The sequence below is a fragment of the Aedes albopictus genome, chromosome 3, assembly GCF_035046485.1.
Source record: "Aedes albopictus strain Foshan chromosome 3, AalbF5, whole genome shotgun sequence".
Lineage (NCBI taxonomy): Eukaryota > Metazoa > Arthropoda > Insecta > Diptera > Culicidae > Aedes > Aedes albopictus.
Genome location: NC_085138.1, coordinates 190,037,612 through 190,057,634, shown reverse-complemented (window position 1 = coordinate 190,057,634; position 20,023 = coordinate 190,037,612). Strand labels below are relative to the sequence as shown.

At 42.2% G+C, this 20,023-nt stretch overlaps 2 protein-coding genes across 3 annotated transcripts in view; one reads left to right on the top strand and one right to left on the bottom strand.

The window, feature by feature from the left end:
* Positions 1-11,201, top strand: part of LOC109409012 (uncharacterized) — a 32,535-nt gene extending 21,334 nt beyond the window's left edge. The window contains exon 2 of the mRNA XM_062856961.1: positions 9,076-11,201. Within this exon, the coding sequence (XP_062712945.1) occupies positions 9,076-10,971 (1,896 nt within the window). The 3' untranslated portion in view covers positions 10,972-11,201. The remainder of the gene's footprint in view (positions 1-9,075) is intronic.
* The window catches only part of LOC109409011 (neurobeachin-like protein 1), a 255,913-nt gene that overhangs the window by 209,920 nt on the left and 25,970 nt on the right, over positions 1-20,023 (bottom strand). The window lies entirely within an intron of this gene.

Here is a 20,023-nt window from a genome sequence, read left to right as displayed (position 1 = left end):
TCGAATAAAACAAACGTATTATTGATCGAAAATCGAAAATCCCTTCCACAGTAGATCTCTGGCTACGTCACTGCACCAAAAAAACGGTTTCGTTCATTTAATTCATATTTTTTTTCTAAAATTTTTTATGACTATATTTTGAATGATTTATGTTTTGACAATTTTTAAAGGGGGTTGCACCTGAAAAAGTTTGGGAACCCCTGCTTTATATGATAGGAGAACCAAGTTCGTTGTCAATTATTGATATCTTCGTGATTTAACGTTAGAATCTGATTTCACCACGTTTATTTCGATGTTTTTACGTACTTCAATTTACTTGACGCATGACGTTGGCGAATAATCTAAGATTAGAAGATAACGTTTTTGAATGCATTTTGATATTTATGCACATACATATTTTCACAGAAATTGGAAGCCAAACTTTTTTTGTTTGCAAGAATAACTATATACATTATTCGGCAAAGTTGGAGACCTATCAATTTTGAGCAAGTTAACTGAAGACAGTTTTTATTGTAGCTTTAAAATTGACCGATCTAGAGATAAATTTCTGAATTAGCTTAGGGTGATTCAAGAAAAACTGGTTTTCCGGCTTCAAATTTTTCAGTTTCAATTTCTCATCAAAGTCGCCCAAGAAACACTTGTAGAGCATTTGAAAACGCATTATTTCTTTTAGTTATCTCTTTTGTTTCAAAAGTTATGAGCGTTTTTCTTCAAAAATCATAGTTTATTCAAAGGGCGATATTACGGGTGTGGGCAAAGATGAAAAAAATCTTCTTCCAGCATTCTAAAGAAGAAATATTGTTATAAAACATATAAAAAAATTACAGAGATGTTATTTTTGTAACTCAAGAAAACAATAGTAGAAAAGTGCATATTTTTTCTAGAAAATCGTCAAAACCTTTTGAACGGAATGATGTAGCAGCATTCTCCGCGCACGAAAACGTGCGTTTTTGAACGCTCTGAAAGTGGTTCTTTGACGTCGTTGATGAGAAAATTGAAATGAAAAAGATAAAGCGAAAAAACTCTTTTGCCCAAATTTTGAGCATTTTCCCATAAGGTACACCGGGGCAAGTTGAAACGGGTGGGGCAAGATGAAACACGAAGTTTTGAAATAGATTTCAATACAATTTGGAAATTTGTCCTTCGCTAAAAGATTGTTTGAATCAAAAACTATGTGTTATGGCGATCACACTGTTTATCATCATTGTAAAACATCATGTTAATCCGCTGTTTCATCTTGCCCCACCCGTTTCAACTTGCCCCGGTGTATCTTAGTTTTCATAGGGTGACGCTAGAACAAATCGTTTTATCGCTCTAACTTTTTTGTTTCAGTTTTCTTTTCAAAGTCGTCAAAAAACAACTTTTAGAGCTTCCAAAAACGCACATTTTCGTGCGCTGAGAATGTTGCTACGTCATTCCGTTCAAAAGATATTGACGATTTTCTAGAAAATATAGGCACTTTTCTACTATGTTTTTCCTGAGTTACAAAAATAACATCTCCCTATTTTTTTTTTATAACAATATTTCTTCTTTTGAATGCTGGAAAAGGATATTTTTTATCTTTGCCCCAACCAGTAATATCGCCTTTTGAATAAACTATGATTTTTAAAGAAAAACGCTCATAAATTTCGAACCAAAAGAGATAACGATCTTCTCAGCGCACGAAACGACGCGTTTTGAAATGCTCTACAAGTGTTTCTTGGGCGACTTTGATGAGAAATTGAAACTGAAAAAGTAATAGCTAGAAAACCTGCTTTTCTTGAATCACCCTAAGCTAATTCAGAAATATATCTCTAGATCGGTCAATTTTAAAGCTGTAAAAAAGTGTCTTCAGCAAACTTGCTCAAAATTGATAGATCTACAACTTTTTCAAAGAATGTAAATAGCTATTCCTGCAAATAAAAAAGTTTGGTTTCTAATTTCTTACAAAATATGGACCACCCTTATTTTCATATACATTGGAAAGCATTCCCAAGTAATAATGACAGCTGAATAACAGCTTATTCAGCCAAAATTTCCAAGGCTTAAGAGCGGCTTATTCATCTGTACAGCAATAATGTTTTTTGGGTTGCTTTTAGCGTGCATACTGGCTTCTTTGGTTTGAGCGTGTTTGACAGCTAGAGCCAAGATTTTCAGTTTTGTAAGTGTTGTTGTGCCGGACGGCCGGGTGTTTTCACCCGACCGAATGGAGTGAAATAAAGTGTTTCGGCTGATGGCAGATCAGCCAATTGGGTAAAGTTTGAACTAAAGTAAGATCAGTCAGTGGTAGCGGCGCGGACACTACAAGGACGACTCAATAATAACTTATTCAGTTATTCTACACTTCGAAATTTGTTGTCCTTGGTTTGTTCTTATAAGAATAAAATTAGTTATTATTGAGCTATTATCCGGTACAAAGTCAGTTATTATTTTTGTCCTTTTAGCTCGTATTCCCAACAAACCAATAATAAATTTAACCATTCAGCTATTCATTTTTAATGGCAAAATTTGATCTTCGTTAAGCATTTTCTTCTACACGGGAAGCGTTTGAAAGCAACACCTACCAGTTCACTCATTCCACTCATCATTTGACAAAAGTAAACGAATTTTGATTGTTGTATCAAGGAAAAGGATTGAAAGACTATTTCATGAATTTTGGATGATTATTTCCCAACCACTGAAAACTGATAAAAATGACAAAATCTCGAATTTCGGAACGGGTCTTTGAAAGTATACATAGTTTTTCATCATTTGCCATCAAAATCTCAAAAATGATAAATTTTGAGTTAGGTGCACAACTCAGGAAACTGATTTAGGAATATACCCAGTGGCAAAACTTCAAATAAGTTTTTGTTTTATTTATTTTTTGTTCAAAACGTGTTTGAAGTATTTAAAAGCCTTCTGGTGCAAAATAGAATCTCATCTGTTCCCGAAGATTGAAAATAAGCAAAGCTACTTAGTAATCATTCAATCGATTCTATTGCTACGCCCGAAGCCAGAGCATCGAAAGTACATGCAAAGACGTCGTAAGAAAATGGTTAATTCATCAAACATTGTTTGAGTCCATTCTCATCCTTGCAATAAACCATCAAGGCATGTGCAGAATTTGAAATGGATCTTGTGTAACCTTCCGGCAGTCGCGCGGTTGGCCGCTACCGCTAGCACCACGCTAATGCGGAGTACAAAAAGCGAATTTTTTTTCAACGTGTTGTACAAAATACAACAGCGCGATCACTCGAGGGTTAAAGGGCAATATGTTTCAATGATACCAGTATTGCATGTCTGCCCAAGAAAAGTAATTTTCGTCTTCCAATTCGTCAAAGACAGTGAAGAGAATTGTCAGACAAAAGAGGCACAAAACAAGCAACAAAGAAGGTGCAACGATTACTCTTTATCCCTACTGGTAACAGATAATGACATGATTGTGCGCTTTAGCTTAACTGCGAGCAAACGGGAGCTGCGGGAATGCACACGCACTTTGCACTTTGACGTTACGCGAAGAGTGACGACGACGCGGGTGGCTATGATTTGCCATGCCTACTGCGATCACAAGATGTGCGGTGCGTCGTTACCAACTGGTACATATATTAGTATGAATCCACTATCACACATCCACTCTCTTCTCAGGAATAAAAGTTTGTTTTTTTTTTTTTGAAAAAAATATGTAAATTTCATACCACAGTATGGAAGTATCCCAATAACTTAACGACAGGATAGATGTATCATGAAAGGGTTCGGATTTCATATTTGCTGGAGACTGATTATCTTCTACAGATTTCATTATAGCCTTAAGGACAGACATGTTAGAATCCCAGAATGGCCGCCACAATGGCCAACTTTGGCACCTACTCACGATTTCGAAAGCACCAATCTCTTCGTAAACAAAACCAGCGCATCTGAGCTTTTTTATTTTAAACTTATTACAAATGAGCAAGAACAGAATAATAAAATGCACTGTTGCTTGAAGCTTGCTTCTTGAGATTTGTGCGTCTGAAGTTCTAATGCACTGTTGAAGCGGGATTTCAAGACGTTAGTCCTTAAATGTTCTCGCTAAATAAATAACATTGGAAGAGAGTACATAAAATAAAACTTGCCTCTCACTGCTTCTAACTTATTATTCCTATATTACGAATGCTGGACGGCTATTCAGGACTTCAGAAACCTGAATCTTTAGGATGTTCTGTTGTTCTTGACCCGCTCCCATTGTGGTACGCTTATGCGTTATTACAGTGTCCTTTTCAGGACACTGTGTGAACCCGTTATGGTACGCTTATTCCTTTACCTGTATTTTTCCCTGTTCTATACTTTTTTACCTTGTCTTCTCCATCAGGTAAATGATGAATAGGTTCGTGTTCATGGCGATGGAACAAATTTCCCAAATGAAGGAGAACGTGCCTCTGAAGCTGACCTACTGATGATGATACCCTATACAGCAAGACAAAATTAGCACAAGAAATAATATAACATACTAGTAACGGCATTCTCATTATTAAACCTGTTTCATATCTGAAACATTTGTTTCTTTACATAATTTTCATTGTTTTTGTTTTCAATTAGGCTTAACATTATTAACAATATCAGATAACGTACAATACGCACTACACAAAATAGTCTAAAAAAAATACCTTTCACAAAATAAGTTATCTTCATCGAGAAAGATTCTTGAAATTCTCTTTCCTTCACGTTTTGCAGTGAAAGCCACTCAGCAACGAATGGTTGTCGCTCTTTTTTTGTGTGTGTGTATATTACCCTCGTCAATAGCATACTATAGGAGAACGAGCGAACGACACAGCCACCACCAAAATCGTCTGGTTCCCATTAGCATCTATCGGTAACGGGATTCGTGAGTAAATGCACATTGATCCTTTGATATTTCCGAGTACGATAAAGCTCTAAAATTCTGGGCTTATTATGAAAACAGCCTCTTCGATAACTCTCTCACTCTATCGCTATTTACCATTTTTTTTTGACATTTATTATATTTATAAGAAAACTTATACATGATGCTTAAAGACATTTGACTATGCTGAAATGCATTTTACCCACATTTGGCAGAAAAAAAATACAAATAATTGTCGATTTTTATAAATTCGATATATTAATCGTACAGAGCTAGGATGTGGCTTTCCTGCCACGCTAGCGGACTAGAACGCGATGGACATTTTGTTTAATCCGTGCACGTTGCAAAGGTTTTTTTTTTCATAAAGAGTGCCTTTCAGACACGCAATCGTATAGGATGCCGTCATTGGAGCACGCCAATGGACTTGAATGCGGTCATCCGGAAATGCTGTGAACATTTTGATTTATTTTTAGGCAGGACACAATACAATCTTATACAGAAAGTGTGTCTTAGTGACAAGTCAACAGACCAGAGTGCAGTCACCCGGTCACACCCATAAAATTTTAATCTATGGTCACACTGTGGATTTCCGTCATACGGTCACGATTTATCCAAGGGGCTAGTCGCTTGGAACATTGTGCCAAGAGGTGCCAAGCACACCGTCTTATACGCTGTGTGGCACACCGAGGCACTCTGAGGCACAATTTTGACACTTGAGTTTGGGTGAAAAAACTAGGCAACCATGTGCATTTGACCTGCAAAATGAAAACAAACAGTTGGTTGTCTTGGTAGTTGCCAAGCAAAATCTGAATCATCAAGCAGTGGCACTTCGGGGCACACTGAGGCACAATTCAAAACCCGGTGGCACACTGAAAATAATTGGCGCAAGTAAAGATGTGCTCAGCGACTCCCCCTTGGATTTATCTAAGATCAAACGCAGGTTAAACACTCGATTTGTCGTTGATCGACGCTCATGAAAAACAGCCTGGAATTCGCCGACAAAGGACCCCTCAAAAGGTCTCAGTCTGTTGAACAGAACACGCGATAGTATCTTATACGCCGCGAAACCAAAAAAAAAACATCACAATTCATCTGTTTATTCCTAATGTATGTATCGAGGCCGGGGATTAGTGCTAATGCGCGAAACATCTGGACGTCTTAAACTTTATTTTTACAGTCGCCAAGAGACTTTTTTTTTCTTGTCTCCAAGAGACAATTTCAAGGGTGCGGTCATCCGGACACGCTGTGGACTATTCTCTTGTTATTGTCGCCATGATACAATTACAAGGGTGCGGTCATCCGGACACGCTGTGGACTAGGGTGCGGTCATCCGGACACGCTGTGGACTATTCTTTTGTTATTGTCGCCATGAGACAATTACAAGGGTGCGGTCATCCGGACACGCTGTGGACTATTTTTTTGTTATTGTCGCCATGAGACAATTACAAGGGTGCGGTCGTCCGGACACGCTGTGGACTAGGGTGCGGTCATCCGGACACGCTGTGGACTATTTTTTTGTTATTGTCGCTATGAGACGATTACAAGGAGCGGTCATCCGGACACGCTGTGGACAAGGGTGCGGTCATCCGGACACGCTGTGGACTATTCTCTTGTTATTGTCGCCATGAGACAATTACAAGGGTGCGGTCATCCGGACACGCTGTGGACTAGGGTGCGGTCATCCGGACACGCTGTGGACTATTCTTTTGTTATTGTCGCCATGAGACAATTACAAGGGTGCGGTCATCCGGACACGCTGTGGACTAGGGTGCGGTCATCCGGACACGCTGTGGACTATTTTTTGTTATTGTCGCCATGAGACAATTACAAGGGTGCGGTCATCCGGACACACTGTGGACTAGGGTGCGGTCATCCGGACACGCTGTGGACTATTCTCTTGTTATTGTCGCCATGAGACAATTACAAGGGTGCGGTCATCCGGACACGCTGTTGACTTTTTTCATGTCGTCAAAGGACAAATTCTAGGGTGCGGTCTTCCGGGCACGCTGTGGACTGTTTTTTTTTACTATCACCAGAGATAAATACAAGCACTACGCTAAGGTGCGGTGATTTGGTCACGTTAAGAACTGTTTTTTTTTTCTGTCAGTTTCAACATATGAATAATATGAATATCCACTTTTCTGTACAGATGAATCAAACATCAACTGAGTGACTTTGTGAAGAAATCATTAAGTAATATATATTCTTCAGACTTCGCTAGCCTTTGCCACTGTTTTGAAAATCAATATCTAGTGTGCCATGTCTTCGTTGATGTTTTGAGTCGATCACAATTGCAAAACTTCTAAAACGTGATGATGGGCGAACGCATCAGTCAGTGTACGCAGAATATGCCACCGAAAGCGAAAAATAGGCAACAAAGAAGGCACGGCAACAACGCTTTGTTTTTTTCGTTAGCAGATAATGACAAAATCTCTCCCGAGTTTGTTCACAACAAAAACAGTAGAAATATTTGTCTCGTTCTATTCACATCGTGATTTTCGCATTGTTTTACAACTGAAACTAGACTCTGAGGTTTGCAAGAGTCTAAATTCGTCCAAACGCTTATGAATTCGATGATGTGGATCGAAAATTTCAACAGAAATTCCGGGATATCGGCACACGCACGGCAAGCGATGTTTGTTTTATTGCTCTCATCGCCTGACATGCGTTTGTTGCGGAGTGCCTTTGTTACCAACACGCACCGCTTAGGACAAAGCGTTTGTTTTTCGGTGTGATCCGTTTTTCATACCCCAGAACATTTATGTTTCAAACCATTTTTACAACTATACCGTCTCCATATCACTACATTTGGATGCGGTAAGCTTATTTTCTTTAGTTGACCTATTGACCTATTGTCTTTCCAACAAACTAACAGGCGACGCATTTTGAACCATGTCGGAAGTAGTGAGCATTTTTTTGTGTTCCCTATAACTGCAGGAAAAAAGTAAGCAGCAGCCGCGACGCTTGCGGTTGCGGAGCAAGATAAAACAAAGCACTTATTTTCACTCGAACAGCCGCCGGCATCTTTCGGAAAACCAACAAAATACATGCATTTTCAACTTGAAGCTCGTTCTCAAGCATCGGCAGGAGATGCAAGCACTTCACATAAGAAAAATACGATGGTGTCGATTGATACACAAGGTACTCACTTACCATACCTAGACCTGGACTATCCAGGCCCGTCAGTTTGTCCTACCTCACAAAAAAAAAATCAAGGCACACTCACATATTTGTTTCCTTTTGATATAATCACTTCGACCAAAAAAAAAACACAATCACACAATCACTCCATCCCTGAACGCCCCCGCTTGCCCACATTCACTTTCAACAGGTTCTTACGTAATTAATCCGGCAGGATCGCCAAATGTGCGCTTTAGCTTAACTGCGAGCAAACGGGAGCTGCGGGAATGCACACGCACTTTGCACTTTGACGTTACGCGAAGAGTGACGACGACGCGGGTGGCTATGATTTGCCATGCCTACTGCGATCACAAGATGTGCGGTGCGTCGTTACCAACTGGTACATATGTTAGTATGAATCCACTATCACACAATGATCTCGAATTTTTTTGTTGCAGACAAAACGGAAGCTGAATTTGTTGCGTACTTTTCAACTCGTGAATAATCAATTATTACCAACCCAAAGTCGAAACTGTTTGATGATAGAGCTTCACCAGAGTTGCAGTGTTTACCGACTCGAAGTTACCGTTCGAAAATCGCAATGCAAGGCTTAAAAATCTCTAAACTCGTGGTGTACGATGTTAATCCCATTATTTTCAAGTTGGGACAAACTTATGTCGCATGGGTTGGTTTGTCGCAACAAATACAGGTTGGGCAGCATCCATTTATTACGTAACGCTAAAATCGATATTTTTCAACCCCCCCTCCCCCCTCCGTAACGCTTTTTTGTATGAAAACCCAAAATTTTTTGTATGGGCCGTAACGCTCGGCCATACTCCCCCCCTCCCCCTAGAGCGTTACGTAATTTGTGGACGGCGCCTTGCGACATTGTCATTATTGTTGCGCGATGGTTGAATTTTGATTCACTGGTCAAAGATTTGACTAAAAATTCATGAACATTCTCATAAAAAAATGCTTACAGTATTAATCAAGTATTTTGTCAGATAAGGTGAATTTTATAAATATATTTTAAGTAATCAATTTTATCTCTTATTTAGTTGATTGTATTTTAACTGAGTGATACTTTGGATTCATGATTAATAAACACGACTAACTATCTTTTCCTCTGTTTTAAGCTGTTTTTCATATGCTCCGCTGTGGCACTGGAAATATCGAACCATAACGGACTGGAAGATCCGGAGTCCAACGCTGATGCCACCAACACTGCAAGGCCACTTTTTGATGATCACAATTTGCCAAAACTACGTCGACAAAAACGCCACGAAATCGAAATACATCGCGTAATCAAACGCCGCCCAAAGCTTCCCCCACTACCACCTCGCAGCCGGAAGCCACGCCCACCGCGAAGACCACCAAAGCCAAAAGTAAAGTATGGGCCACCGAATGTCAACTATCCACCGATCACGCATTACAATCCCCAGAGTTTCGATGAAACGTTTAGTACAAGCTATGAAACATCCTATTCGGATCATAACTCGTTTGCCGAGCCACCGGTAAGCTACGGAGGCCCAATTCAACCATCACCAGCCTTTGGGTCGCCGCCATTCGCCTATGGCCAAGGTAGTACTTCATACCAAGGGTCAACCTTCGGAAGACCAAGCTTTGAGAGTACAAGCTTCGAAGGATTTGGCAAACCCTCGCTTGGTTCCTCCAATTTGGACGCATTTGATCCCTCGAAATTCCCAGGACTAATAGATCGGCCGTCACAAGGCTATTCGTCTAGCAAATATGGTGGTCACTCCTCACAACCCTCATTCACTAATAGCAAACCATCTTCCTTCCATTCCTCAACGTCATTCTTCGGAGATGGTCCCAGTTTTAACTCTGACAAAGATCTGGTCAGCCATACACGGCTAACCGAGGTTGAAGCTCCTAAACATCAATTTCCACTGGAAGGATTCAAACAAAACCCATTCAGAACACCCTTAACATCCTATGAAGTTCCTCTATCGCATACTAAATCTAATTTGTTCGAGCCCACAAAAGATTACGATACATCTTCTTACAAGAAAATTCCCAATACTTATTCAACCAGTAGTATATCCTCAACACACAGTTCATCAACTAGTTCAACTGATGACGACGATGATGAATACTATCCGAGCCTACCGAATCGCTATGAGCAAGATCAGTTCCACACTCCTTCAAAACCAAATCCAAACAAGCCATTAGGTAGCACAGTACAAACCATCAACGACAACGATCCATTCTCCACACTGAGCTCGTTCTACGATGGAGTATCCGAGTCGCAAAAGGTCTCCGTCAAAACCAAAAACAAACATATAGAACCAACGGAGGATAGCTTTTCCCTCGAAGACTTGTACTCCCCGACCCCGTCCTCTATCAAACGGAACAAGCATCGCAGGAAAAAGAAACCAAACCCGATATCGGCTCCAACGACCCACAACCTTGACACCGATGACCTGCGCGATGCATACGGTTCCAGCTCAGACTTCCACCAAGTTGCCATCGACGCCGACGAGTTTCTCGAATTCGAACCCCAGAAGCAAATGAAGCACTCCAAACCCATTGGAGTCACTAAAACGCGAGATGAAGATAAGAGTCCATCGAACTTCGTCCTTCTTTCGTCGCAGAATGAGAACAAAAACGCAGGTTACCGAAAGGCAGTGAACAATCCCAGTTATTCCCGAAAGACGCCCGCGCAACTATTCTCAGAATACAAACCGATCGATTTAGATCTTCTCAAGTCGGTAGAGGCCAGTAGAAAACCAGCTGCTGCGGAGAAACCAACAGGTCTAGAAGACATCAATATCCTTTCCGTCCAGAAATCCAACTCAAAGTCCTACTACGCCGGAAGCAATGGCAAGGAGCCACTGCTGTACACCGGTTTCCTTCCGACGAGACGAAACGGAGCATACTATCGGGTGTCAAATTTGGACTACGAAACGCTGGACAGGGATGACGAGGGCTACGATGATATCGCCGATGTCGGAACCTACGGCGGACGGATACGGAACTCAAGGGTTAAAAAAGATTTGACTTTCACATGAGGTGTCTGAAGTGGACAGTTCAGACCACGTGAGCCCTTGGTTGTTTCGCCATGGGGTTTCTCGGCAGTTTAAGCAGTATTGTCCTGTTCAAAGATTTCATAGGTAGGATCGAGTTAATATTTATTGTTGTTGAATAAAACTATTCTTTCGTAAATTGTTGTTGGAAAAAGTTACTTCAATCCGATATGCCATCCGTGGTGATGCTGTCCGTTAATCAGGATAATCCGATGCAGCATTTCTTGATTCTAAGTTGTGCATTGTTTTTGTTCTGTTTCTCTGAGGCAATATTTTTTTTCCGAGCAACATTTAGAAGTCAATAATAAGCTTAACTCTTGAGGCCAAATTTTGTAAAGCGTTATTCTACAGTTTCTTTACGCATGTCTCTAGGTTTGATACTCGAAAACATAAAAACGATAAACAATAATAATGGATAGTTTCTTCGGATATGCTAGTTCATCCAAACTCTAGTTGAGTCTACATCATGAAGTCTACGGGTATTATAATTGCTTGTATCGTACGAAGCTATCCAGTGAATCTTTTCAAAGATCGGTGAGCATTTTAACCCTTTCCTATGCTAAAAAGGCGTTTCCGGGAAAAATGCTTGAACAAAGTTATTGCAAATTGGTTTAACTTTTCAAAATAAATCAAAAATAAACAACCCAATTTGATTGTTTTAGCCGTTAGTAAACAGGATCAAACTTTTGTGCAAAAAGAAACCAATACTCAGACATCTTGTTTGACTCGATCGAATTTTAATTGGCTTTAAACAGATGTTGTTTCTTGAGTTCTTTCCTTGTCAAATATTTGACTCTATGTACTTCAGGCCCCGGCATTCTTGCAACATGCCCTGCCCACCGTATCCTTCCGGCTTTGGCCACCTTCTGGATGCTGGGTTCGCCGTATCGTGCAGCGAGCTCGTCCTTCATCCTTCCCCGCCACACACCGTTCTCCTGCACACCGCCGAAAACTCCTTAGCACGCATCGCTCGTAAACTCCGAGTGCTTGCAGGTCTTTCTCGAGCATGGTGCATGTCTCGTATCCGTAGAGGACCACCGGTCTTATTAGCGTTTTGTACATGGTGTATTTGGTGCGTGGGTGAATCTTTTTCGACCGCAGTTTCTTAATGGAGCCCGTAGTAGGCCTGACTTCCACTGATGACTACTTACCTTACCGATCAGGCTAAGGCCGGCTGTTTGTCTCCAGTTCCGCACTCTGCGTAGGGTCCGCAGATCATCCTCCACTTGGTCGACCCACCTAGCTCGCTGCGCTCCACGTCTTCTTGTACCGGTCGGATGACTCTCGAGAACCATTTTAGTCGGTTTGCTATCCGACATCCTGATGACGTGACCCGCCCACCGTAGCCTCCCGATTTTCACGGTATGGACGATGGTTGGTTCTCTCAGCAGCTGATGCAGCTCGTGGTTCATTCGCCTTCTCCAAGTCCCGTCTTCCATCTGCACTCCGCCGTAGATGGTACGCAACACCTTCCTTTCGAAAACTCCAAGGGCGCGTTGGTCCACTGCACATAGGGTCCATGTTTCCTGCTCATAAAGGACGACCAGTCTAACCAGCGTTTTGTAGATAGTTAACTTCGTGTTACGGCGAACTTTATTCGATCGTAGAGTTCTGCGGAGTCCAAAGTAAGCACGATTCCCTGCCACAATGCGCCTCTCAATTTCTCTGCTGGTGTCGTGGTCAGCGGTCACCAGTGAACCCAAGTACACGAATTCTTCAACCGCCTCGATTTCATCACCGTCGATATACATTCGGGGTGGCGGGCGCGGTGATTCCTCCCTGGAGCCCTTTGCCATCATGTACTTTGCCTTCAACACATTAATGACTAATCCGATTCGCCTGGCTTCACTCTTTAGTCGGATGTACGTTTCCGCCATCGTCTCAAATTTACGAGCAATAATATCAATATCATCAGCGAAACCAAGCAGCACGAACGGACTTCGTGAAAATCGTACCACTCGTGTTAATCCCCGCTCTCCTTATTACACCTTCTAACGCAATGTTGAACAGCATGCACGAAAGACCATCACCTTGCCGTAACCCTCTGCGAGATTCGAAGGGGCTCGAGAGTGTCCCTGATACTCGAACTACGCACATCACTCGATCCGTCGTCGCTTTGATCAATGTATCAGTTTATCCGGGAATCCATATTCGCGTATCCGCTGATGATGCGCCTTCGAATTTCACGGCTCACGTTGTTGTCAGCCGTCAGAAAGGATCCGAGGTAGACGATTTCCTCCACCACCTCGAAAGTATCCCCGTTTATCGTAACATTACTACCCAGACGGATCCGGTCGTGTTCGGTTCCACCTACCAGCATGTACTTTGTTTTTGAGGCATTCACCACCAGTCCGACCTTTGCTGTTTCGCGTTTCAGGCGGGTGTACAGCTCTGCCAACGTTCCAAATGTTCTGGCAATAATGTCCATGTCGTCCGCAAAGTACACAAATTGACCGGATTTTGTGAAAATCGTTCCCCGGCAGTTGAGTACGGCTCGTCCTATCACACCTTCCAGAGCGATGTTGAAGAGTAGGCATGAGAGTCCATCACCTTGTCGCAGTTCCCGGCGAGATTCGAATGAACTGGATAGTTCACCCGAAACCCTTACGCAGTTTTGCACACCGTCCATCGTTGCTTTAATTAGTCTAGTTAGCTTCCCAGGAAAGCCGTTTTCGTTCATGATTCTCCATAGCTCTGCGCGGTCGATACTGTCGTACGCCGCCTTGAAGTCGATGAACAGATGATGCGTTGGGGCCTGGTATTCGCGGTATTTCTGAAGAATTTGCCGTACGGTGAAGATCTGGTCCGTTGTCGACCGACCGTCTATGAAGCCGGCTTGATAACTTCCCATGAGCTCATTCGTTTAATGTGACAGACGACGGAAGATGATCTGGGATAGAACTTTGTAGGCAGCATTCAAAATAGTGATCGCCTTGAAGTTCTCACATTCCAAATGGTCGCCTTTCTTGTGAATGGGGTAGATTACCCCTTCCTTCCACTCCTCCGGTAGATGTTCGATTTCCCAGATCCTGATTATCAACCGACAGACAGGTGGCCAAATTTTCTAGGCCCATCTTGATGAGTTCAGCTGCGATACCATCCTACCAGCTGCTTTGTTGGTTTTGAGCTGGTGAATGGCATCCTTAACTTCCCTCAGCGTGGGAGTTGGTTCATTTCCGTCCACCGCTGCACTGGCGTCGTCGTTTCCTCCGTTGCCGTGGTCTCCCGTGCCCACATTCTCCATGCCATTCAGGTGCTGACCAAAGTGCTGCTTCTACCTTTCGATCACCTCACGTCCGTCCGTCAATAGGCCACCGTCTTTATCCCTGCAGATATCGGCTCGCGGCACGAAGCCGTTGCGGGATGCGTTGAGCTTCTGATAGAACTTCCGTGTTTCTTGGGAACGGCACAGCAGTTCCATTTCTTCACACTCCGCTTCTTCCAGGCGGCGCTTTTTCTCCCGAAAGAGGCGGGTCTGCTGTTTACGCTTCTGTTTATAACGTTCCACGTTCTGTCGAGTCCCTTGCTGCAGCATTACCGCCCTCGCTGCATTCTTCTCCTCCAAAACCGTTCTGCACTCTTCGTCGAACCATTCGTTCCGTCGATTCCGTTCCATGTACCCGATGGTGCTCTCAGCTGCGTCGTTGATGGCTGCTTTCACTGTACTCCAGCAGTCCTCTAGAGGGGCCTCATCGAGCTCGCCCTCGTCTGGCAACGCGGCTTCGAGATTCTGCGCGTATGCTGAGGCGACATCCGGTTGCTTCAGTCGCTCTAGGTTGTACCGTGGCGGTCGCCGGTACCGTACATTGTTGATGACGGAGAGTTTTGGGCGCAGTTTGACCATCACCAGATAGTGGTCGGAGTCGATGTTGGCGCCACGATAGGTCCTGACGTCGATAATGTCGGAGAAGTGCCGTCCGTCAATCAGAACGTGGTCGATTTGAGATTCCGTCTGCTGTGGTGATCTCCAGGTGTAACGATAAGGGAGGCTGTGTTGGAAAAAGGTGCTACGTATGGCCATATTTTTGGAGGCGGCGAAATCAATGAGTCGTAGGCCGTTTTCGTTCGTCTGCTGGTGGGCGCTGAACTTACCAATCGTCGGTCTGAATTCCTCCTCCTGGCCTACCTGAGCGTTCAAATCACCTATGATGATCTTGACGTCGTGGCTTGGGCAGCGATCGTACTCACGTTCGAGCTGCGCGTAAAATGCGTCCTTGTCATCATCAGTACTTCCGGAGTGTGGGCTGTGCACGTTTATTATGCTGAAGTTGAAGAATCGGCCTTTGATCCTCAACCTGCACATTCTTTCGTCGATCGGCCACCAACCGATCACGCGTCTCTGCATATCACCCATCACGATGAAAGCTGTTCCCAGCTCGCGTGTGTTGCCGCAGCTCTGGTAGATGGTATGATTACCTCTAAACGTTCGCACCATGGATCCTGTCCAACACACCTCCTGCAGCGCTACGATGCCGAACCCGCGGTCCTTCAGTAGATCGGCGAGTATGCGGGTGCTCCCAATGAAGTTGAGAGATCGGCAGTTCCACGTACCGAGTTTCCAATCGCAAGTCCTTTTTGTTCGCTGGGGTCGTTGCCGTTGGTCTCGGTTCGTATTATTCTGTTGCTGATTTTCCGTTACAATGGTTTTTTACGGCTGGCTCGTAGGGCCTGACACCAACCCCCTACTTTCCGGAGGACCATAGTGCACAGTTGAGCTTAGAGTCCTTCCCTGGCACTCGGACGTAGATCAGCCGCCCCTAACATGGGGATCAGACGCTGTTGTGAGCCGCTCCTCCTGGAGAACAGACGCTCAGGTTTGCCGAAGCAAACCCCCCCTTCCCTGTCAGCCTACGACCAAAGTTCCCACCGGGGTTGGTTACCCGATCTTCCCTAAGGTTGCTCATAGTTTCCGGCCGGTACCGCGTGGAGGTAGGGATAGGAGTTGCTGGGCAGAGGCTAGTGGATCACAATGGGATCTGAATTGCGCAGCATACCCAGCCTTTACCGTGCCGAATGAACTGGATAGTTCACCCGAAATCTTTACGCAGTTTTGCACACCGTCCATTGTTGCTTTAATTAGTCTAGTTAGCTTCCCAGGAAAGCCGTTTTCGTTCATGATTCTCCATCGCTCTGCGCGGTCGATACTATCGTACGCCGCCTTGAAGTCGATGAACAGGTGATGCGTTGGGGCCTGGTATTCACGGTATTTCTGAAGAATTTGCCGTACGGTGAAGATCTGGTCCGTTGTCGACCGGCCGTCGATGAAGCCGGCTTGATAAATTCCCATGAGCTCATTCGTTCAATGTGACAGACGACCGAAGATGATCTGGGATAGCACTTTGTAGGCAGCATTCAAAATAGTGATCGCCCTTAAGTTCTCACATTCCAAATGGTCGCCTTTCTTGTGAATGCACAATGGTTTATTTTCCCATTTTCACGCTCTTAATTAATAGCTTGAAGGATTGAGGAGATAGAGCAATGGTGTCTTCGGCAAAGTTGACGGGAATAACCAGCGCCATCTTTTCACAATTAGAGTTTTCGGATCAATCCCCCTAAAAGTGAGATACAAAATTATTTTTTTTTAAATTGTTGAGATAGAGGGTCGACGTCTTCGGCAAAGTTGTAGCATTTTCGATTCCAAACAACTTTCCTGAAGACGTCAATGTTGTAATTTTTACTCCAATGGAGATAGAGGCCTGTGCTTGAAAGTTACCCCAAAAACACGTTTTTAAGTAAAACATACATTTGATGAATTTTTAGACCCATACAATGTTCTGCAAAGTTGTATGAATCAATAAAATACGCAACTTTGCCTAAGACATCAAAGCTGTAAGAATTAAATTAGACGATTTATAGATGAATTTATGATTTTTTTCATCCACTTTTAGGGATAAATATCTTTCTTATGGGCAAAAAGGTGCAGCTGAGGATACTCTTATCAGAAAGTACATCTATGGAGCTTTCAAATAAGGGTCAGTTTGTCCGTCCACGATCGTCTACTGAGGAGATATGGCAATAATAAAAAATTCTCCTTACTACGATTTAATTGCAATCAAATCTACTTTTAAAGAAAAAATCATGGCTACTATGATGATATATAAATTAAACCAACTTTCGTCTTATCTTAGTAAAAGTTCATTGTGTTGACTTTCTTCATATAAAATTTCAAATTGCTTTACAGAAGAACTCTGTTGGCTCTGTGAGAGCGTATTAAACCCCGATAAATCCTAATATTTTATTCAATGAATGGGATTTGTACTAAATAGTGGAAATCTTATAAAAATGCAGTGGAAACGTTTTTTACAACAAATTTGGTATTAAAAACATTCAGGACTGTTGCGCAAATTTGCTAAGAGAAGGTTATATATCATTAGATCATAGTAGCCATGAATTTTTGTGTCAACGTAGATTTGAATGCAGTTGAATCGTAGTAAGGACATTTTTTATATGACCATATCTCCTCAGTAGACGATCGTGGACGGACAAACTGACCCTTATTTGAAAGCTCTATAGATGTTCTTTCTGATAAGAGTATCCTCAGCTGCACCTTTTTGCCCATAAGAAAGATGTTTATCCCTAAAAGTGGATGAAAAAAATCATAAATTCATCTATTAGTCGTCTCATTTAATTCTTACAGCTTTGATGTCTTCGGCAAAGTTGCGTATTTTATTGATTCATACAACTTTGCAAAACATTGAATGAGTCTAAAAATTCAACAAATGTATGTTTTACTTATAAAACGTGTTTTTGGGGCTAACTTTCAAACACAGGCCTCTATCCCCATTGGAGTAGAAATTACAACATTGACATCTTCAGGAAAGTTGTTTGGAATCGAGAATGCTACAACTTTGCCGAAGACGTCGACCCTCTATCTCAACAATTTAAAAAAAATGATTTTGTATCTCACTTTTAGGGGGATTGATTCGAAAACTCTAATTGTCAAAAGATGGCGCTGGTTATTCCCGTCAACTTTGCCGAAGACACCATTGCTCTATCTCCTCAATCCTTCGAGCTAATAATTAAGAGCGTGAAAATGGGAAAATAAACCATTGTGGAATGGGGCAGATTACCTCTTCCTTCCACTCCTCCGGTAGCTGTTAAGTTTCCCAGATCCTTACTATCAGCCGATGCAGACAGGTGGCCAACTTTTCTGGGCTCATCTTGATGAGTTCAGTTGCGATACCATCCTTACCAGCTGCTTTGTTGGTTTTGAGCTGATGAATGGCATCCTTAACTTCCCTCAGCGTGGGAGTTGGTTCATTTCCGTCCTCCGCTGCACTGGCGTCGTCGTTTCCTCCGTTGCCGTGGTCTCCCGTGCCCACATTCTCCATGCCATTCAGGTGCTGACCGAAGTGCTGCTTCCACCTTTCGATCACCTCACGTCCGTCCGTCAAGAGGCCTCCGTATTCATATTCTGTTTTATTGAATGTGTGAATTATAGTCGTTTCTATTTCTATTCGGCTCCAAAAGAATTAAAATATAGATTCAACAGCGGCACTTTTTTGGGTTTTATTTTACGTATCAACTAAGATTATTAGAGCTTAAAATATCAACTCAACAGAGGCTAATGATATACTGTCAAGATATATCCAGGATTATCCATAGTGTCCATTCGTAAATATAGTACCTCTAAAGCTCAAAAGCAGTCTTGTGCAGTGTACGCAGAATGTGGCACCGCAAGCGAAAAATAGGCAACAAAGAAGGCACGGCAACAACGCTTTGTTTTTTCGGTAGCAAATAATGACAAAATCGCTTCCGAGTTTGTTCACAACAAAAAGACACAAGACTCTTGTGCAACATCACCATATTAACACAAAAACGCCGTACAGTGAACAGTGGTCCACGAACCAGATTTACGAGGAAAGATGCATTCAACGTCTTCAAATGAGTTTTTAGGCAAATATGATCTTCTACAAAGTTGTCCCTAATAACAAGGCCCTGTTTAAAATGTGCATGAAAATTAGGGTGGTCCATATTTTCAAAGAAATTGGAAACCAAACTTTTTTATTTGCAAGAATAGCTATGTACATTCTTCGGGAAGGTTGTAGATCTATCAATTTTGAGCAAGTTTGCTGAAGACACTTTTTATGTAGCTTTGAAATTGTCCGATCTAGAGGTATTTTTCTGAATAAGCTTAGGGTGGTTCAAGAAAAAACCGGTTTTCTGGCGTTAACTTTTTCAGTTTCGATTTTTCATCAAAGTCGCCCAAGAAACACTTGTAGAGCATTTGAAGACGCGTCGTTTCGTGCGCTGAGATGGTTGTTATCCCTTTTGGTTCAAAAGTTACAGGCGTTTTACTTTAAAAAATCATAGTTTTTCAAAAAGGGTTCATAATGGGTTGAGGCAAACATAAAAAATATCTTTTGTTTCAAATTTCTCGTCAAAGTCGCCTAAGAACCACTTTTAGAGCTTCCAAAAACGCGCAATTTCGTGCCCTGGGAATGTTGCTACGTCATTCCGTTCTAAAGATATTGATGATTTTCTAGAAAAAATAGGCACTTTTTAAGTATTTTCCACTTGAGTTACAAAAATAACACCCCTCTAATTTTTTGATATGTTTTATAACAACATTTCTTCTTTTGAATGCGGGCAAAAGATATTTTTTATGTTTGCCCCAACCCATCATAAACCTTTTTTAAAAAACTATGATTTTTTAAGAAAAACGCCTGTAACTTTTGAACCAAAAGAGATAACGATCATCTCAGCGCACGAAACGACGCGTCTTCAAATACTCTACAAGTGTTTCTTGGGCGACTTTGATGAAAAATCGAAACTGAAAAAGTTAACGCCAGAAAACCGTTTTTTCTTGAACCACCCTAAGCTTATTCAGAAAAACACCTCTATATCGGCCAATTTTAAAGCTACATAAAAAGTGTCTTCAGCAAACTTGCTCAAAATTGATAGATCTACAACTATCCCGAAGAATGCATATAGTTATTCTAGTAAATAAAAAAGTTTGGTTTCCAATTTCTTTGAAAATATGGACCACCCTAATTTTCATGTATATTGAAAAGAGGGCCTTATTTTTAGGAACAAC